Genomic DNA, 20,231 nt, shown 5'->3' on the forward strand with positions numbered 1-20,231 from the left:
GGTCCAGTGCTTATGGAGGGGATATGCAGAACAGCTGTGTCCAAGAAATAAAGTCATAAAGCCTTTCTATTGGGCTGACCCTGAAAGTTCAAACTGTTTAACTCAGTTTGGGGCCAGTACAGATCAAACATGGTGGAAGGGGTGTGTGTTAGTCAAGAATAAAGTGAAAAATTTTGTCAAGAAATAAACAATTACCAAGTCCACACGAAGACTCGGTTATGAGTTATGTGTATGAGAACTTGAATAATACCCACCAGGCCTTGCTGTATTTTACAACAATTCCCACAATAATAGTAAAAAAACAGGCATTTTACAATGTAATTTATTTTCTGTATATTAGTCAGTTAACATGACACATTTTTCACTCAGCGCTTCAATTGAAACTCGTACATGAACAATCAGAAAAGCTTTTTGGGTAAGGGAGACATACTCTGCCAATTTTCCTTGCGCCTCCCAGTCAGGAAGCAACTTTTATTTAAGGAGCAAAGCAGGTGTGATCAGACCTGTGAGTGGACAATTCGAGTGTGCTCCTCTGGTTGTGTGTAACATTCCTCACTGACAAAGAATTAAAAGGTTTCTGTGTGGGGGTGGAGAGCTAGGCGGTAGAAGTCTTAACATCCATCTGTTCATACGACTGCAGGGCCAATTCAATGTAGCCTGACCTCTGGGACTCTTTCTGGGCAAAGATCTGCAGACAGAAAGGTTAAAGGTCAGGACAATTGGAGAGGATGGGGGGAAAACCTTTTTTTTGTTTGTTGGGGTTAGGTGCTCTGTAAGTCATTAAAATAACCATTTTAAATTGTGACACAGATTACAAAGTGTGTTCACCATAAATAAGCAAATGTACAACAGTAATGAAAAGTGAGATTCTTTCACAGCAACGCAGCAGACCGACATTCTATCACCTGCTGCTGTCCCTTCATGTTAAACGGCTTTCATTCCAAGTGTCTCACTGTACTGATTCCAGACTAAGAGCCTGTGAGGTCTAATAGGAGCTGATGTGTCCTGAGTGTGACCTGGCAGTTCCCACAGTGGAGAAAAATTCAAACACACACACAGGAAACCTTAGATGAAATGGACCCCGTGTGACCTCTGAAGAGCTGCGCTATGTTCCTAATTAACCTGAGGGCCACTACTTTAATTATCTGCACAAATACTGGATGCATTACTGCTGGGGTTTGTCTTTTTCTGCACAGAGCTGAATGAATACTAAATAATAAACTAGCTGACTGATTTGTTCTCACCTTTAGCAGGTCAGTGCCAGTGGCCTGCTGGCTGGCAGCCTCCTGAGCCGACTCACTCTGGGGGTAAACCTTGTGGAACAGATCGACAAGGCTCACCGCATCCTGGAGCCTGACAACACAAACAAACACGCACAAGTTTACCAGCAAGCACAGTGATAGCGCAAGTGACTACAACCCCTGGCAATAATTATGGAATCACCGGCTTCGGAGGATGCTCATTCAGTTGTTTAACTTTGTAGAAAAAAAGCAGATCACAGACATGACACAAAACTAAAGTCATTTCAAATGGCAACTTTCTGGCTTTAAGAAACAGTATAAAAAAAAAAAATCAGGAAAAAACAATTGTGGCAGTCAGTAACGGTTACTTTTTTAGACCAAGCAGAGGGAAAAAAAATATGGACTCACTCAATTCTGAGGAAAAAATTATGGAATCACCCTGTAAATTTTCATCCCCAAAACTAACACCTGCATCATATCAGATCTGCTCGTTAGTCTGCATCTAAAAAGGAGGGATCACACCTTGGACAGCTGTTGCACCAAGTGGACTGACATGAATCATGGCTCCAACACGAGAGATGTCAATTGAAACAAAGGAGAGGATTATCAAACTCTTAAAAGAGGGTAAATCATCATGCAATGTTGCAAAAGATGTTGGTTTTCACAGTCAGCTGTGTCTAAACTCTGGACCAAATACAAACAACATGGGAAGGTTGTTAAAGGCAAATATACTGGTAGACCAAGAAAGACATCAAAGCGTCAAGACAGAAAACTTAAAGCAATATGTCTCAAAAATCGAAAATGCACAACAAAACAAATGAACGAATGGGAGGAAACTGGAGTCAACGTCTGTGACCGAACTGTAAGAAACCGCCTAAAGGAAATGTGATTTACATACAGAAAAGCTAAACGAAAGCCATCATTAACACCTAAACAGAAAAAAACAAGGTTACAATGGGCTAAGGAAAAGCAATCGTGGACTGTGGATGACTGGATGAAAGTCATATTCAGTGATGAAGGATGTCTGGGGATGATTAAATCATTTTTCAAGGTGATAATGCATCTTGCCATAGAGCAAAAACTGTGAAAACATTCCTTGCAAAAAGAGGTTTACCTTCTTAGCTGTTGGGGGTCATAAATATAATTCGTTTAAGCATCTGATTCTGTTATGCCCGTGATGCTACGTATTGTCAAGGTCATAAAAATGGAAATCACCTATGTTACCTTGTCACTGTTTATAGGCCTTCTGGCCCGTACAACCCCTGGCAAAAATTATGGAATCACCCTGTAAATTTTCATCCCCAAAACTAACACCTGCATCAAATCAGATCTGCTCGTTAGTCTGCATCTAAAAAGGAGTGATCACACCTTGGAGAGCTGTTGCACCAAGTGGACTGACGTGAATCATGGCTCCAACACGAGAGATGTCAATTGAAACAAAGGAGAGGATTATTAAACTCTTAAAAGAGGGTAAATCATCACGCAATGTTGCAAAAGATGTTGGTTGTTCACAGTCAGCTGTGTCTAAATTCTGGACCAAATACAAACAACATGGGAAGGTTGTTAAAGGCAAACATACTGGTAGACCAAGGAAGACATCAAAGCGTAAAGACAGAAAACTTAAAGCAATATGTCTCAAAAATCGGAAATGCACAACAAAACAAATGAACGAATGGGAGGAAACTGGAGTCAACGTCTGTGATCGAACTGTAAGAAACCGCCTAAAGGAAATGGGATTTACATACAGAAAAGCTAAACGAAAGCCATCATTAACACCTAAACAGAAAAAAACAAGGTTACAATGGGCTAAGGAAAAGCAATCGTGGACTGTGGATGACTGGATGAAAGTCATATTCAGTGATGAATCTCGAATCTACATTGGGCAAGCTGATGATGCTGGAACTTTTGTTTGGTGCCGTTCCAATGAGATTTATAAAGATGACTGCCTGAAGAGAACATGTAAATTTCCAGTCATTGATGATATGGGGCTGCATCTCAGGTAAAGGCACTGGGGAGATGGCTGTCATTACATCATCAATAAATGTACAAGTTTACGTTGATATTTTGGACTTTTCTTATCCCATCAGTTGAAAGGATGTTTGGGGATGATGAAATCATTTTTCAAGATGATAATGCATCTTGCCATAGAGCAAAAACTGTGAAAACATTCCTTGCAAAAAGACACATAGGGTCAATGTCATGGCCTGCAAATAGTCCGGATCTTAATCCAATTGAAAATCTTTGGTGGAAGTTGAAGAAAATGGTCCATGACAAGGCTCCAACCTGCAAAGCTGATCTGGCAACAGCAATCAGAGAAAGTTGGAGCCAGATTGATGAAGAGTACTGTTTGTCACTCATTAAGTCCATGCCTCAGAGACTGCAAGCTGTTATAAAATCCAGAGGTGGTGCAACAAAATACTAGTGATGTGTTGGAGCGTTCTTTTGTTTTTCATGATTCCATAATTTTTTTCCTCAGAAATGAGTGATTCCATATTTTTTTCCCTCTGCTTGGTCTAAAAAAGTAACCGTTACTGACTGCCACAATTTTTTTTCCTGATTTCTTATAGTGTTTCTTAAAGCCAGAAAGTTGCCATTTCAAATGACTTTAGTTTTGTGTCATGTCTGTGATCTGCTTTTTTTCTACAAAATTAAACAACTGAATGAACATCCTCCGAGGCCGGTGATTCCATAATTTTTGCCAGGGGTTGTATATTCATTTCTGATTCAAGTTTAAGCACTGATCAAAACATTTATATGGGACAAATTTGAGCAAGAAAGTATAACACAACATTTGTCAGGCATCAAACCTAAAAATCAAATCAATGTTATTTATATAGCGCCAAATCACAACGAACAGTTGCCCCAAGGCGCCTCATATTGTAAGGCAAGGCCATACAATAATTACGGAAAAACCCCAACGGTCAAAACGACCCCCTGTGAACAAGCACTTGGCAACAGTGGGAAGGAAAAACTCCCTTTTAACAGGAAGAAACCTCCAGCAGAACCAGGCTCAGGGAGGGGCAGTCTTCTGCTGGGACTGGTTGGGGCTGAGGGAGAGAACCAGGAAAAAGACATGCTGTGGAGGGGAGCAGAGATCAATCACTAATGATTAAATGCAGAGTGGTGCATACAGAGCAAAAAGAGAAAGAAACACTCAGTGCATCATGGGAACCCCCCAGCAGTCTAAGTCTATAGCAGCATAACTAAGGGATGGTTCAGGGTCACCTGATCCAGCCTTAACTATAAGCTTTAGCAAAAAGGAACGTTTTAAGCCTAATCTTAAAGTAGAGAGGGTGTCTGTCTCCCTGATCTGAACTGGGAGCTGGTTCCACAGGAGAGGAGCCTGAAAGCTGAAGGCTCTGCCTCCCATTCTACTCTTACAAACCCTAGGAACTACAAGTAAGCCTGCAGTCTGAGAGCGAAGCGCTCTATTGGGGTGATATGGTACTATGAGGTCCCTAAGATAAGATGGGACCTGAATATTCAAAACCTTATAAGTAAGAAGAAAATGACCAAAAGGATTAGTTTTCAGCACAGCACTCAACCTCCTGACAATATTTCCCTTCTTATGAGCTGAAACTTTCCTTTACATTGGATTAGGAATGCCCCGATCTGAATGAACCAAGTGGAATTTGTCCCAATCAAGGTACAAATCTGCACATGTTCCTTCTTGCTTTGCTTCAAAAGTGTGGTGCACATAAATGGACAGCGCTCTGTCAGTGTTTGCTTCTGGCTCGCAAGTACTGATGCAGTGCACATTTTAAAAGCATATTTACAACTCTTTTTTGCTTCTAATACCAAGTATGTGTCTGACAGATGGTGCATGCAAGACTTTTTTCTTTATTTTTTTTTTAATTCAGTAATCAAGTAGCACTTTCCACATAAATAAGTTTGACTCACCATCTTCATCCGTGTTTTCCTCCTGCTAACAGACAATACACAGACCTGTAATCAGTAGCGTTACTCTCAGCGGTCATTTTACTTCTACAGTGAACTCAGCCACATAAGTTGTGCAGCCAGTACATTCTGAGTGTCGGTCCCAAGCCCAGATAAATAAGGAGGGTTGCGTCAGAAAGGGCATCCGGCGTAAAACAAGCCAACCCAACCCAACCCAACTATGCAGACTAAGAATCGAATTTCCATACCGGATTGGTCGCGGACCGGGTTAACAACGTCCGCCACCGGTGCTGTTGCCCAACAGGGTGCTGGTGGAAATCGGGCTATTGCTGGGCAAAGACGACAAAGAAGAGGAGGAGAACGTTTCCACAAACAGCGGGAGAAGAAGAAAACTAGGGAGAGAGCTGGCTGATATGATGGAGAGGAGAAAGGTAGACATATTGTGTGTGCAAGAGACCAAGTGGAAGGGAAGTAAGAGCAGGAGCATCAGCAGTGGGTAGAAGTTGTTGTATCATGGTGAGGACAGGAAGAGAAATGGTGTTTAAAGGAAGAGTATGTTAAACGAGTGTCTGACAGGGTGATGAGTGTGAAGTTGGAAATTGAAGGGGTGATGATGAATATCATCAGTGCATATGCCCCACAGGTAGGTTGTGAGATGAAGGAGAAAGATGATTTCTGAAGTGTGTTAGATGAGGTGGTGGAGAGTGTGCTCAAGCATGAAAGAGTGGTGATAGGAGCGGACTTCAATGGGCATGTTGGTGAAGGGAACAGAGGTGATGAGGAAGTAATGGGTAGATATGGTATCAAGGATAGGAATGGGGAAGGACAGATGGTAGCTGATTTTGCAAAAAGGATGGAAATGGCTGTGGTAAATACCTACTTTAAGAAAAGGGAGGAGCACAGGGTAACATAAGAGTGGAGGAAGGTGCACACAGGTGGACTACATTCTTTATAGGAGATGCAAGCTGAAAGAAATCAGAGACTGTAAGGTGGTGGCAGGAGAGAGTGTCGTTAGACAGCATAGGATGGTTGTTTGTAGGATGACTTTAGAGGTAAAGAAGAAGAGACCTCAACAAAGGATCAGATGGTGGAAGCTGAAGGAGGAAGACTGTTGTGTGAAATTTAGCGAGCAGGTGAGAGAAGCACTGGTTAGAGGAGAAGCAATTTTGGACAACTGGAAAAGTACTGCAGATGTGGTGAGGGGGACAACTAGAACAGTACTGGGTATGACATCTGGACAGTGGAAGGAAGACAAGGAGACTTGGTGGTGGAATGAAGAGGTCCAGGAAAGCATAAGGAGAAAGAGGTTGGTGAAAAAGTTCTGGGATAGTCAGAGAGATGACGAAAGTAGACAGGAGTACAAGGAGATGCGGTGTAAGGCAAAAAGAGAAGTGACAAAAGCAAAGGAAAAGGCATATTGCGAGCTGCACAAGAAGTTGAATAGGAAGGAAAGAGAAAAGGACTTGTACCAGTTGGCCAGACAAAGGGACAGAGCTGGAAAGGATGTGCAGCAGGTTAGGGTGGTAATGTGCTGACAAGTGAGAAGTGTGTGCTGAGAAGCTGGAATATTTCGAAGAGCTGATGAATAAAGAAAATGAGCGAGAGAAAAGGCTAGATAATGTGGTGAGAGTAAATCAGGAAGTACAAGAGATTAGTAAGGAAGAAGTGAGGGCTGCTATGAAGAGGATGAAGAGTGGAAAGGCAGTTGGTCCAGATGACATTCCAGTGGAGGCATGGAAATGTCTAGGAGAGATGGCAGTAGAGTTTCTAACCAGATTGTTTAATAAAATCTTGGAAAGTCAGAGGATGTCTGAGGAGTGGAGACAAAGTGTGCTGGTTCCTATTTTCAAGAACAAGGGTGATGTGCAGAGCTGCAGTAACTACAAGAAGTTACATAAAGTTGACCAGCCACAGCATGAAGTTATGGGAAAGAGTAGCAGAAGCTAGGCTTAGAAAACAGGTGAAGATCTGGGAGCAGCAATACGGTTTCATGCCGAGAAAGAGCACTACAGATGCAATGTTTGCTCTGAGAATACTGTTGGAGAAGTACAAAGAAGGCCAGAAAGAGTTACATTGTGTGTTTGTGGACTTAGAAAAAGCTTATGATAGGGTGCCAAGAGAAGAGCTGTGGTATTGTATGAGGAAGTCTGGAGTGGCAGAGATGTATGTTAGGGTAGTGCAGGACATGTACAAGAATAGTGTGACAGCGGTGAGATGCGCAGTCGGAATGACAGACTCATTCAAGGTGGAGGTGGGATTTCTTGTTTGCAGTGGTGATGGACAGGTTGACGGATGAGATCAGACAGGAGTCCCCATGGACTATGATGTTTGCAGATGACATTGTGATCTGTAGTGAGAGTAGAGAGCAAGTTGAGTCTAGTCTGGAGAAGTGGAGATATGCTTTGGAGAGAAGGGGAATGAAAGTCAGTAGAAGCAAGACTGAGTACATGTGTGTGAATGGGAGGGAGCCCAGTGGAATAGTGCAGTTCTAAGGAGTAGAAGTGGTGAAAGTAGATGAGTTTAAATATTTGGGGTCAACTGTTCAAAGTAATGGAGAGTGTGGTAAAGAGATGAAGAAGAGAGTGCAGGCAGGGTGGAGTGGGTGGAGAAAGGTGGCAGGAGTGATTTGTGACTGAAGAATATCAGCAAGAGTGAAGGGGAAAGTTTACAAGACAGTAGTGAGACCAGCTATGTAGTATGGTTTAGAGACGGTGGCACTAACAAAAAGACAGGAGGCAGAGCTGGAGGTGGCAGAGCAGAAGCTGTTGAGATTCTCTTTGGGAGTGACAAGAATGGAAAAGATTAGGAATGAACATATCAGAGGGACAGCACAGGTGGTACAGTTTGGAGACAAAGTCAGAGGCGAGACTGAGATGTTTTGGACATGTGCAGAGGAGGGACCCAGGGTATATAGGGAGAAGGATGCTGAGGATGGAGCCACCAGGGAGGAGGAGAAGAGGGAGGCCAAAGAGGAGGTTTATGGACGTGCTGAGGGAAGACATGCAGGTGGTTGGTGTGACAGAGGAAGATACAGAGGACATTGGTGAGATGGAAACGATTGATCTGCTGTGGCGACCCCTAACGGGAACAGCCGAAAGACAAAGAAGAAGTGAAGCACTAAGTGGAATTGATGAATACACGTATAACTGTTTATTTTGTAAAAATAAATACTTTAAGAAGAATCTTGGATTGAATCTTTTTTTTTCTTAATGTAGAGCTGTTCAATCATCAATCATATACAGATTAACTTTAATGTGCTTGTAGTGTACTTTGTGAATGTATAATATCTAATAAAATACATCCACAAATCTGCATTTGTCATATGAGCACAAAAGTTCCTGAATACTTTTTGGACCAGTTGTTTGCCAAGGTGGCTGCCATCTAAGGCCTAAGGTGGTTGGGTGGTGCCCTGAATGTGGCAAAGTGAGACACCAGTGCTTGCTCTCAGAAATGAGCAAAAGTAGACAAAAAACTTCCACTGATGTCAACTAAACATGGCTGTCAGTGATTGGTTAAGTACTTTGCTGTGGCAGCAAACACTCATAACATAGTTATGGACACAAGTTTACATACACCCCATCTGAAAGCTCGCAAACTCAGTTTTCCCCAAATACAATTATTCCATTCAATTAAACAATCTACAGTATTTTCTGGAGTATAAGTCAAAGGGTTTGTTTGTTTTATGAGTTTGGGAGGTCCTGCAACTTATATCCCAAGTGTGACTTATACTCTGGAAAACATGGTATGATTTATTTTATTTATTTATTTTCATACAAAGCAATTTAAAAATAATTGTTACATAGTCTATTTCAGTTTTTATTGATGTTGTCATGTTTTCATTGTTTGTATACACTAACAGTGCAGGAATAGATTGAATTACTTATAAAAGATTCTGACTGACCACTTTGTGTATTTCAGGGTCAATTAGGGACACTTTGGCTATGCTTGTGAACGGCTGAGCCTTTTGGGGATGCTCCTTTTATACCCAATAATGACACTCACCTGTTTCCAATTAGGTGTTCTTTGACCATTTATCAACTTTCCCAGTCTTTTGTTGCCCCGTCCCAACTTTTTTGAAACGTGTTGCAGGCATCCATTTCAAAATAAGCAAATATTTGCACAAAAACAATAAAGTTTATCAGTTTGAACATTAAATATATTGTCTTTGTGGTGTATTCAATTGAATATAGGTTGAAGAGGATTTGCAAATCATTGAATTCTGTTTTTATTTACATTTTGTTGTATTTTTGAACGACAGACTATATATATATATATATATATATATATATTTACTCGTGGTGCCGTGAATCTTTTAATATGGTTAATATGGTTTTTAGAAAACAACTTGACTTGTGGACCTCTAAAAGTGTACCTCTGCCAACAAACAAAATCTCACCTGTCAATAGATACTAGCGCTATTCATATGGCAAGTTTAGTTTAACTTTCATCAAGAAAGTAATGTTTTCAGTGCCGTTTGGCTTTTAGCAGAATTACACAAAAAATACTCAACTGATTTTCTTGAAACTTGGTGGAAGGGTGGAGTATGAGTCAAGGAGGAAACCACTAACTTTTAGAATGGAACCAGTTAAGGGTTAACATTTTCATGAACCTAGCTAAGTTCAATAAAACCAGTTGAGTATTTAGGTGTAGACCTGCTAATGGACAAACAGCGGTGAAAACATTACCTTATAAGTGGAGTTAATGAAGTAGACACTGTAACTGATTTAACATGCATAATATTTGATAAAATGGCATATGTGCAGTTGGGAAAAACAGAGTTTTACCATTTCAATAGTTCAGTGGGAGAGCAAATGGCTGCAAATAAATCAGGTTTCTGTGTCAAAGAGTCAATTTCAGCTTGAAATATGTTTTACTTAAATCAAAGTTTTAGTTTTGTATTTAAAGAGCATCTACATAGTCCATGGGCCAAGCAGGGTTCCGGTACCACTTAGGGTGACTAAACGACACTTAGAACCCAGCCTCAGTGTACCATGGCCTACACAAAAATGTATGATAATCATCCCAGGGTGGTAGCTGTAGCCAGGTAGGGGTCAATGAAGAATTACACAGAGGTCAAAATGTAAAAATGTTCCAGTCACGTTGAAAATGATATTACATTATTTGTCTGATCACAACACTTCCAAAAAAGTATAGTTTGGACTATCTATGATGACAAATTATTGTTTGGGTTAATAGGGTTCTAATAAGGAATAGTTTGCACCATCTCCCATGCTTAGTTATCACATTACAGGGTAAGGGCCCCTTCACACATAGTACGAATTTGGTCAAATTGCACATGAAGCAGGAATCGTATGCAAAACGTGTAAAATCATAGCTGCCTCCAACACCTCGTACACTTGTTGCTGCAACTATTTGCACACACCAGCAGATGAAAGACAGAGTGTGCGCTGTGAGAGCCCATCAAATCTTCTCGTGGCAGGTGTCGTCCAAATTCCAGCTGACTCGCATGAACATCTAACACCGCTTGCATGGCACTTAGAAAAGGTGTGGCCATTCGCACTATCATCACGAAAACAGTCAGAAGACTGTACCCCCCCCCAATACATCTGGCGTGCGGGGGGTGGGGAGGGTAACACTTGCATAAAATGCTTATATGCATGAACAGATCTGATCACATAACACAGAGTGACACATTGGTCTGGGCGCTGAACGAACAGGGGGTGTCCGCTCACAGCCACGGCTGTAAAGATCTCTGCTCCTACACATCCCAGCTTGAGAACACGTTCCGTGTTTGGCGCACCTTCTCCCTGTCCCTGTTGATTTCACGGATTTTTCTGCAGCGATTACAGGCCAGCGATGGTAGCTCAGTGGTAAAGTTTCTGGCTGGCAATCAGAGCTTTTGGAAAGTGCAGGTTTGAATCCCGTGGGTGGCATGTATATATATATTTTTTCACAGCAGCTGCACGATGTGGTTACACATCACGCAGGTGCTCGCACTGTGTTCCCACATGCACGAACCATCGCAGCGGCATTGTGCACGCCTGAGCAATGTTTTCGTGGTTCGGTCATACGAGCTGTTCCGCTGTGAGTCACCCGGAACTTAGTCGCACTATGTGTGAAGGGGCCCTAACATATGTCACCTCTCATAGAATCCAACAGATGTTGACCTTGTTTGACCTTTACTTTGGAGACCAAACATTCAACACAGTCAAAACTATTCCATTTATTAATCCTTTTATTTCAACCAATAACTTTCATTTTTAACTTTAACCCCATAACTCCAGAACATTACATCATAGATAGTCCAAACTATACTTTTTTTGGAATTGTTACGATCAAACAAATAATGTGATATAGTTTTCAACGTGATTGGAGCATTTTAAAATTTTGACCTCTGTGTAATTCTTCATTGACTCCTGCCTGGCTACAGCTACCGGTTAGGTCAAAATTGATGACTGGCTCATGGACTAACATTACAGATGTGGGGAAAAGACAGAGAACAGTGCTGCATTACATCTTCAGACACTAAGTATCATAATTATTAAGTATCCATTAAATCAAGTTATTAATTTGGTTCTTCAACCAATGTCTTATAATTTTCTCATTATTTCCCCTCCGTTAAATAATGAATGAATGAATGAATGAATGAAAACTGTTTATTTCGAACATTTGATACAACAACAATTACAAGATAGATCAGTAAAGACAACAACAAAAAAGTTCCTACTGTGTACCCAACATGTCCGAAAAGGGGTAGGGTGAAGCATCAGCTTATTTATCCCTACCCCTTCTTCCCCACAACCAGTAATACCCTTGCCACATATACACATAAATTCCTACACACCTAAACCGATATCAATATATATATATATATATACATATATATACACACACATACATATACACATCAACATACACATATATACACATATACATATATACACGTATATATACACAAACATAAATATACACCTACACATACCTACTTACATACAAAATACTATATATTTACAAGCCGAAGCAAACAACAAAAACACCCTAACCCTCATTACCCTTCCTCCTCCCTATACCCAGAAAAAACCATATTTTTGTACCGCTGTTTGAACTGGTTCATGCTTGGACATTGCTTGAGCCCCACTCCCAATCTGTTCCACATCCTCACCCCACAGACAGAAATACAGAAACCTTTTAATGTTGTTCGTGCCCACTGATGCTTTAAATTAAATTTCCCCCTCAGACTGTAATCCCCTGATCTGTTAAAAAACATATTTTTAATATTTGCTGGAAGTAAATTGTTTATTGCTTTATACACAATTTGTACTGTTTGAAAATGAACCAAGTCTGTGAATTTTAATAATTTGGATTGTAAAAATAGTGGATTTGTATGATCTCTATAGCCAGTATTATGAATAATTCTTATAGCTCTTTTCTGCATTACTGATAGTGATTGTGTTGTACCTTTATAAGTATTACCCCATACCTCTGCACAGTACTGTAAATATGGTAAAACCAGTGAGCAGTAAAGAATGCGGAGTGAGTTGTGGTCCAGAATATGTTTCGCTTTGTTTAGAACTGAAATGCTTCTTGACAGTTTACTTTGTATATGTTTTATATGAGTCTTCCAGTTTATCTTATCATCTATTATCACCCCCAGAAACTTATTTTCATGTACCCTTTCAATATCTACCCCCTCGACTTGTAACTGAACCTGTATGTCTGTATTACAATAGCCAAATAACATGTATTTTGTTTTACTTAAGTTTAATGATAATTTATTTCTGTCAAACCATATTTTCAATTTTCCCATTTCTATACTGATCCTCCTCAATAACTCCTGCAAATCCCCCCCTGAACAAAAAATGCTTGTGTCATCTGCAAATAATACTAATTTTAATATTTTGGAAACATTGACAATATCATTTATATAAATTAGAAACAGTTTTGGACCCAATACTGACCCCTGTGGGACGCCACAAGCATTGTCCAAGCATGATGATGTATATTCCCCCAACTTCACAAACTGTTTTCTGTTACTTAAGTAGCTTCTCACCCAGTGCAACACCAACCCCCTAATCCCATACTGTTCAAGTTTACTGATTAATATGTCATGATTGATTGTATCAAAAGCCTTTTTAAGGTCTATAAATATTCCAACTGAATGTAATTTGTGGTCTATGGCGTTTGTAATCTCCTCAACTGATTCTATTAATGCAAGTGATGTTGAACTATGTGCTCTGAATCCATATTGACTATCAGTAAGTAATTTATGTTTATTTATGAATTTGTCTAATCTATTATTGAATAACTTTTCTAATAATTTGGAAAATTGTGGAAGCAAAGAAACAGGTCTATAATTTGTGAAGTGGTGTCTATCCCCAGTCTTATACAGCGGCACAACCTTAGCTATTTTCATTTGATTGGGAAATTTACCGGTTTGAAATGATAAGTTACAGATGTATGTTAATGGTTCTACAATCCATTCAATGACCTGTTTTACCACCACCATATCAATTTCATTTAAATCGGTAGATGTTTTATATTTACAATTATTCACAATGTCTATAATTTCATTTCCATCCACTGCTGTGAGGAACATTGAACAGGGATTTCTTTCTATGAGATTATTATCCCAATCCTCAGGTTGGGAATCGGGAATTTTTTCTGCCAAGCTTGGTCCAATATTTACAAAAAAATTATTAAAACCGTTGACTACCTCATCCTTATTTTCCTTCTTGACATTATTATCAATGAAATACTGAGGGTAACTCTGTTTTTTATTACCATTTTTGATAATGCTATTTAATATATCCCATATTCCTTTAATATTGTTTTTGTTATTATATAATATGTTACTATAATATTCCTTCCTACATACCCGTATAATATTAGTTAATCTATTTTTGTATTTCTTATATCTATTTTCTGCCTCTTTAGTCTTTAGTTTTATGAATTCTCTATACAGTGTATTTTTCTTATTACATGCATTTCGTAACCCTTTCGTCATCCATGGTCGAGCTTGGATTTTTTGTTTTCTGTAGTCTTGTTTAATTGGACAATTTTTATCATATAATGATGTAAATATTTGTAAAAAAAGTTTCATATGCACTATCAACATCACTTTCACTGTATACCTTTTCCCAGTTTTGCTCCTGTAAATCCTTCTTTAGTGTGTTCATGTTTTCCTCTGTCCGCACTCGCCTGTATTTTATTTTCTCCTCTGGCTGATTCCGCCGATGGTTTCTATTATAAACGATGAAAACTGGTAGATGATCACTAATGTCATTGATTAATAATCCACTCACAGTGTTATTCTCAATATCATTGCTGAATATATTATCAATTAAGGTGGCACTATGGGATGTAATTCTGCTTGGCCTGGTGATTTTTGGATATAAACTCATACTGTACATTATACTGATAAATTCATCTGTTATTTTATGCTTATTTGGATTGAGCAGATCAATATTTAAGTCACCACAAATGAACACAGTTTTTTGATTAGTTTTTGAGAACATTTTTCCCATACAGTCAGTGAATGTTTCAATACTAGATCCTGGTGCTCTATATATACAGCTGACTAATACATTTTTGCTTTTTTCTTCACATATTTCAATAGTTATACATTCTAATAAGTTATCAATCACAGTTGTCATATTGTCTACTATTTTATAATCCATGTTCTTATCCACATACACAGCCACTCCTCCTCCACTCTTATTTTTTCTGTTTACACAATTAAATTCATATCCATCCAGTTCAAAATCCATTCCTTTATCTTCATTGATCCATGTTTCTGATATAGCAATTATGTTAAATATTTTTTTAAACTGACTTAAATATTCTTTAATGTTGTTAAAGTTTGCATATAGACTTCTGCTGTTGAAATGGATTATTGATAATTTGTTATCCGTTTTAATGATCCGATTAAACTGTTCATCTGTATAATAGCAACAACTGTCATTGATATTTGAGAAGAAATTATTGTCCGGGTCTATATCGTGCTCCAAGTCCAGTACATTGTGGTCTGTGTATTTAAATGTTCTCAGTTCTACTTTTCCATGATCAGCAATCCTTTGAGTTATATCCTTCTTGTCTCCAGATGTAGATGAATAGGTAGTAGATGAATAGGTTCCTCTGGTCTGTGTCATGGTGTTGTGATGTGTTTGTGTCCTCATACCTTATTGGTCATATCTGTCCAGATCCTCGCTTTAAGAAACACTATTGTTCATATTTGTCCAGCTCCTCGATGTTCCTTATTGCCATGACTTTTGCTTGTTCTGGTGATCCGTTCAGTTTGATGAATATTTTACAGTTTGAAGTCCATGTGTGCTGGATTTTTCCCTGTTTCTTCAAGAAGCGTGCTTTCCTGGCGATGTCGGCATTCCGTTTGGTGAGATGTTCATTGATGAATACGTTTGTCCCTTTCAGTTTTCTTCCTTGTTTTAACAGTGCTGTTTTGTGTTTTCTGTTGATGAATCTCATGATGACGGTTCGTTTATCACCGTCATTTCTCCGGGGCAGAGGGTGGCATGCTTCAATGTTATTTAAATCCATTTCTATACCTTTAGATAGGAGGAAATCAGCAACCTGTTTTTCCACAGAGCTGACCTCCTGTTCACTGGGCTCCCCTCCGCTCTCATCTGTTACCGCCCGTGCGTAGGACCGTGGTTTGATGTGAAGACCTGTGATGATGACGTCGTTGATTCTGGTGTACTGCTCCAATTCAGCCACTCTATTTTCCAGCTGCACCAGATGCCGGTCTTTCTCGGCATTCTGGAGCCGTAATGCCTTCACCTCCTCCACCAGATCCATGATTGATTTCTGTTGCTGCTTCACAACAGAAATCTCCTCTGATAAAAAGTCCAGAGATTTTTTAATATCGTCACCTTCCTCCGCTGTCAGAACCTTCTTAGGCCCCATGGTCGGCTTATGAGCAGCTTGTCGATCGCCGATGTTAACAGCCTGCGTTGTTTGTCACCGGGATGGATCTGCACTTCGCTGGTGCCGCGCGGCCTCGGTGTTTCCGCGCTGATGGATCCGCGGTGGCTGCACGAGGCCTCGGGGAAGCGGCACTCGTGACGCGCGGTTCTAATGACGCAGCGCGCGGCCTCAGTGAATTCACCACGTTGGGCCTCGGACGTTGTTGCTGTCCAGTCGCGGGGCTAAGTTGCCGGTTGAGGTGGTATTCCCACTGTCCGGGTTGGCAAACACCGGCGTGGCAGATGGCAACTACAAACACCACCTCTGAAAACTCAGGTACAAACTTTTTGCAGCTCACTCTGACGACACGCAGCTCTGACTGACTGTGACTGACGCAGCTCTGACGTGTAGGTGTCAATAATAATGCTAGATAATAATAGATAAGAAATAATGTAGAGAACCCACTGTTCTCTACATTGTGAGTATCCTCTTCCTAAAGAGAAAAAAAATGCTTACAGGTCTTTCTTCAGCATGTCCACAATGAGGCCATCCACCCTGCGTGCATTGACCAGGTACCAGACCATGCCTCCAAAGTGTCTGGTAAAGCGAAGCAGTGCGTATTTGCCATGCTTGTCCATGTCCTCATAAGTGGCTGTGTGTACCTTGACAGAAGGAATACAAACACATACATCAGAGAACACTTGGGCTTACAGGTAAAAGTGCTGATGAAGCTTCTTTCAATGAACAAATAAGAGTACGATGTTTATTGGAGGTACCACATAATTACCACAATTGAGAATTCTGAATAAGAAGTGGATACTCAATCTGCTTTTCACATTTTACTAAATGACACAAAAAACATCAATCTGACTGTTTACAAGTACACTTAAGTATAACTGGTGTCTTTGTCAAAATAACTGGAAACATATGGTATCTAACCCCATCTAATGGGGATACCAGAGATGTATCACAACTCAAACAAATGAGATGAGGACAAACAAGCAGCACAACTCAAACGGCATCATGTACAAACTGAGCGAACACAGTCAGATGTCACCTCACTTCATCTTCATTATGTGTTGCAGGTTTAAGATGGTACATTAAAGCAAGAATGATGCATACTGCTGATGTGGGCAACAATCAGGGTTGATGCTGTGGTGCTTGTAACTTCATACAATACAATTCTGTTACAACAACAGGAAACATCAACTAGGGAAGAAATATCGTGGAATGATTTGAAATGGTCCTTCTTTTGCATCATATTAAGACAGTTTTGAGTAAAAGAAAATTAGACTGTGCTGCTATTTCCACCTGCTCAGCAAAAACATGCTACGCTGAGGCAGTGTAAAAGCAACATAAATGCCTCTTACCCTGATGTATTCTGAAGAATCTGGTTCAAATTGGACCAAGCACAGATCTAACACATCCTTATGTCGATCGTCAGCAAACACCCTCTGATGGAAGGAGAGGTAAAAATAAGCAATAAAAATGACAAGCCAATATTAAAAAGAGACGTTATATCTATACTGTGATTTGGTGTGGGATCCATAACAAATACCGTATTTCTCAAAATGTGTAAAAGTCTCCCTCTAATGGCTTTCACCAACAAAGTGACTGTTCACAAATAAGCCTTTTATCAAATGCTACAGCACTTGTGTGATTTTCATCCTCAAATTTTCACACAGATTTGTACATCCAGGCCACACTGAACAAGCTCTCAAATTTAGAATTTGATAGATTAATAGATTATAAAACCGCTGCTATTCACTGATGGAACATTTCAAATGGACCATTTCATTTTCAGGCATCCAAGCACCAACATCAGGATTTGTTATTTTTCCTTTTCTCCTCTAAAAGTATCTGAAGTTCAGACACCACAAAAGTTACAGCAACCAAACTTAGCAGATAGATGCAAAATCACCACAGCTGCTCAGATCCTAAAAACTACAAGGATCTACCTCATGATGGCACTATAATAGTCACTTTTACTTTTTTGGTTAATAACATGTGAACCATGAGTCATGCAATTAAAATTCTTTGCTGGATTAACTGCTCCTTCTGCATCCATCGACACAGGCCACGCCCATTTGAACATGGAAAAAAATGTTCAATCATTTTGAATTTTTTGCAAAGCACTTTTTTGCTGCTCCTCCTTTTTGCACAATCTTCACAAAATGTGGCACACAGAATGATTGAACTGAGCCACACAAAAATTATTCAATGGATTTTTGAAATTTTTTTCTGTTTTGCTAAAATCAGCTGCTGAACTTGAGTGGGTTTGGCTCATTTTGTTAAATCTGTCATAGCTCATGAATGAATTACTTTTTTGAAATCAAACTTGGTGGACATGATCAACATGGAGGTCTGCAAAAAGTCATACCTGAACTGATATTATGGGTGCACCACAACCTCCAACAGACTTTTGCCAGTAACAACTGAGCCAGGCATCATAGAATTGTGATTTTATTATTATTTTCTTTTAGATAGACGTGATAGATGCAGCTGTGCTCAGCTGCATCTATTCATGTACATTCCACCTATATACACCGTACATGTTGCGGCTTTTGAATTATTCTTATTCTTCAATAAAACCAATTTTAGCTCAGAGAACATAATTGTGACACAATGAAACTTGGTCACACACCTTCCACATTGCAACCTCCACTTGGACAAAAACAAAAACACTCATTAACTGCTAGGTGGTGCTATCAAATTTATTAATTTATATAGAGCCAATTTGCGATGAGATCGCCTCAAGGCGCTTCACACAGCACAATAAAAGCAGAGAAAATTGAATTAAAAATTTTAAAACACAATAATAAAACAAAACCATAAAATAAAAACATTATAACAATAAAATGAATGATAAAACAAGGAAAACAGTCTTTAAACATGATTTAAAAGTCTTCACAGTATCCGACTGTCGTATGTGTCTCGGGAGATCGTTCCACAGAGCTGGGGCATGGCAAGAGAAAGCTCTGTGACTGGCAGACTTTTTATTCATCCTGGGAACACATAAAAGTCCTGCACCTGCGAATGCAGGGTCCGAGCTGGTACATAGGGGCTTACCAGCTCAGCCAGATAGGGAGGTGCAAGTCCATGAACAATTTTATAGACCATTAACAGCACCTTAAAATCCAATCTTGCAGCAACAGGAAGGGATGCCAAAATGGGCGTAATGTGATCAAACTTTCTGCTTTGTGTCAAAAGTCTGGCAGCAGCATTTTGAACCAGTTAAAGACCCCCTAATACTGAACTGTGGTAAACCAGAAAATAGAGCATTACAATAGTCCAATCTAGAAGAGATAAACGCATGGATCAGGGTCTCAGCATGAGTCAAAGACAGGATGGGACAAATCTTCGCTATATTTCACAAATGGAAGACAGCAGTCCTCGTAATGTCTCTAATGTGGAGGTCAAAAGACAATGTAGGATCAAAAAATTACTCCAAGATTCCTCACTTCGTCCGTATGATGTATAACACATGAACCTAAGCTAAGCGCTACCTGATCAAATTGATGCCGATACCTTGCTGGACCAAGAACCATCATTTCAGTCTTATTAGAATTTAAAAGTAGGAAGTTACTAGACATCCAACTTCTCACTGAAGCAAGGCAAGCTTCCAAAGATTTTATGTGAATGAGATTACCAGCAGTTAACGACACGTACAATTGGGTGTCATCAGCATAGTAATGAAAGGAGATTTGGAGATTTTCAAGTCCAGACTTAAGATGCACTTATTTTCCCTTTCATATGGCTAGCATACTGGTACAGTTTTGTTTTACGCTTTTTACTCTTTTAATTCATTTATTAGTAATTGGAGTGGGCTGCGGCCTCAACTTTACCTAAATTCTGGGTCTTTTAGTAAAGTTTAGGGGTAGTGGCCGGCGATCACCTTAGTATTTCTCTTTTTTCTTGTTGTTTAATGCTGGCAAATTATACAGTATTTTTTGTCTTTCTGATGCCTGATTCTATTTTATCTCTGTTTAAGGTGCAGCTCCATCCAGAGATGGGAGTTGTATTTGTGTTGGCGATCCTCCTGTCCTGTGCACCAATAGCATTTCTTGTATATCTGTCCGTGAATTATTCTGTGAATTGTTCTGTAATTTATGTTTGTAGCAAGGCCCAAGCAGAGGGTCACCCCTTTAAGTCTGGTCTGCTTGAGGTTTCTCCCTCAGAGGGAGTTTTTCCTTACCACTGTTGCTCAGGGGG

General features: G+C 39.7%; 1 protein-coding gene across 1 annotated transcript in view; it reads right to left on the minus strand.

The window, feature by feature from the left end:
* Positions 1 to 528: 528 nt before the first annotated feature.
* mrps22 (mitochondrial ribosomal protein S22) overlaps positions 529 to 20,231 on the minus strand; it is a 39,551-nt gene continuing 19,848 nt past the window's right edge. The window contains exons 5-8 of the mRNA XM_034167842.1: positions 17,390 to 17,473; positions 16,536 to 16,681; positions 1,245 to 1,353; positions 529 to 688 (exon numbers count right to left, since the gene is read on the minus strand). Coding sequence (XP_034023733.1) covers positions 596 to 688; positions 1,245 to 1,353; positions 16,536 to 16,681; positions 17,390 to 17,473 — 432 coding nt within the window. The 3' untranslated portion in view covers positions 529 to 595. The remainder of the gene's footprint in view (positions 689 to 1,244; positions 1,354 to 16,535; positions 16,682 to 17,389; positions 17,474 to 20,231) is intronic.

Source organism: Thalassophryne amazonica, chromosome 4, assembly GCF_902500255.1.
Source record: "Thalassophryne amazonica chromosome 4, fThaAma1.1, whole genome shotgun sequence".
Classification (NCBI taxonomy): domain Eukaryota; kingdom Metazoa; phylum Chordata; class Actinopteri; order Batrachoidiformes; family Batrachoididae; genus Thalassophryne; species Thalassophryne amazonica.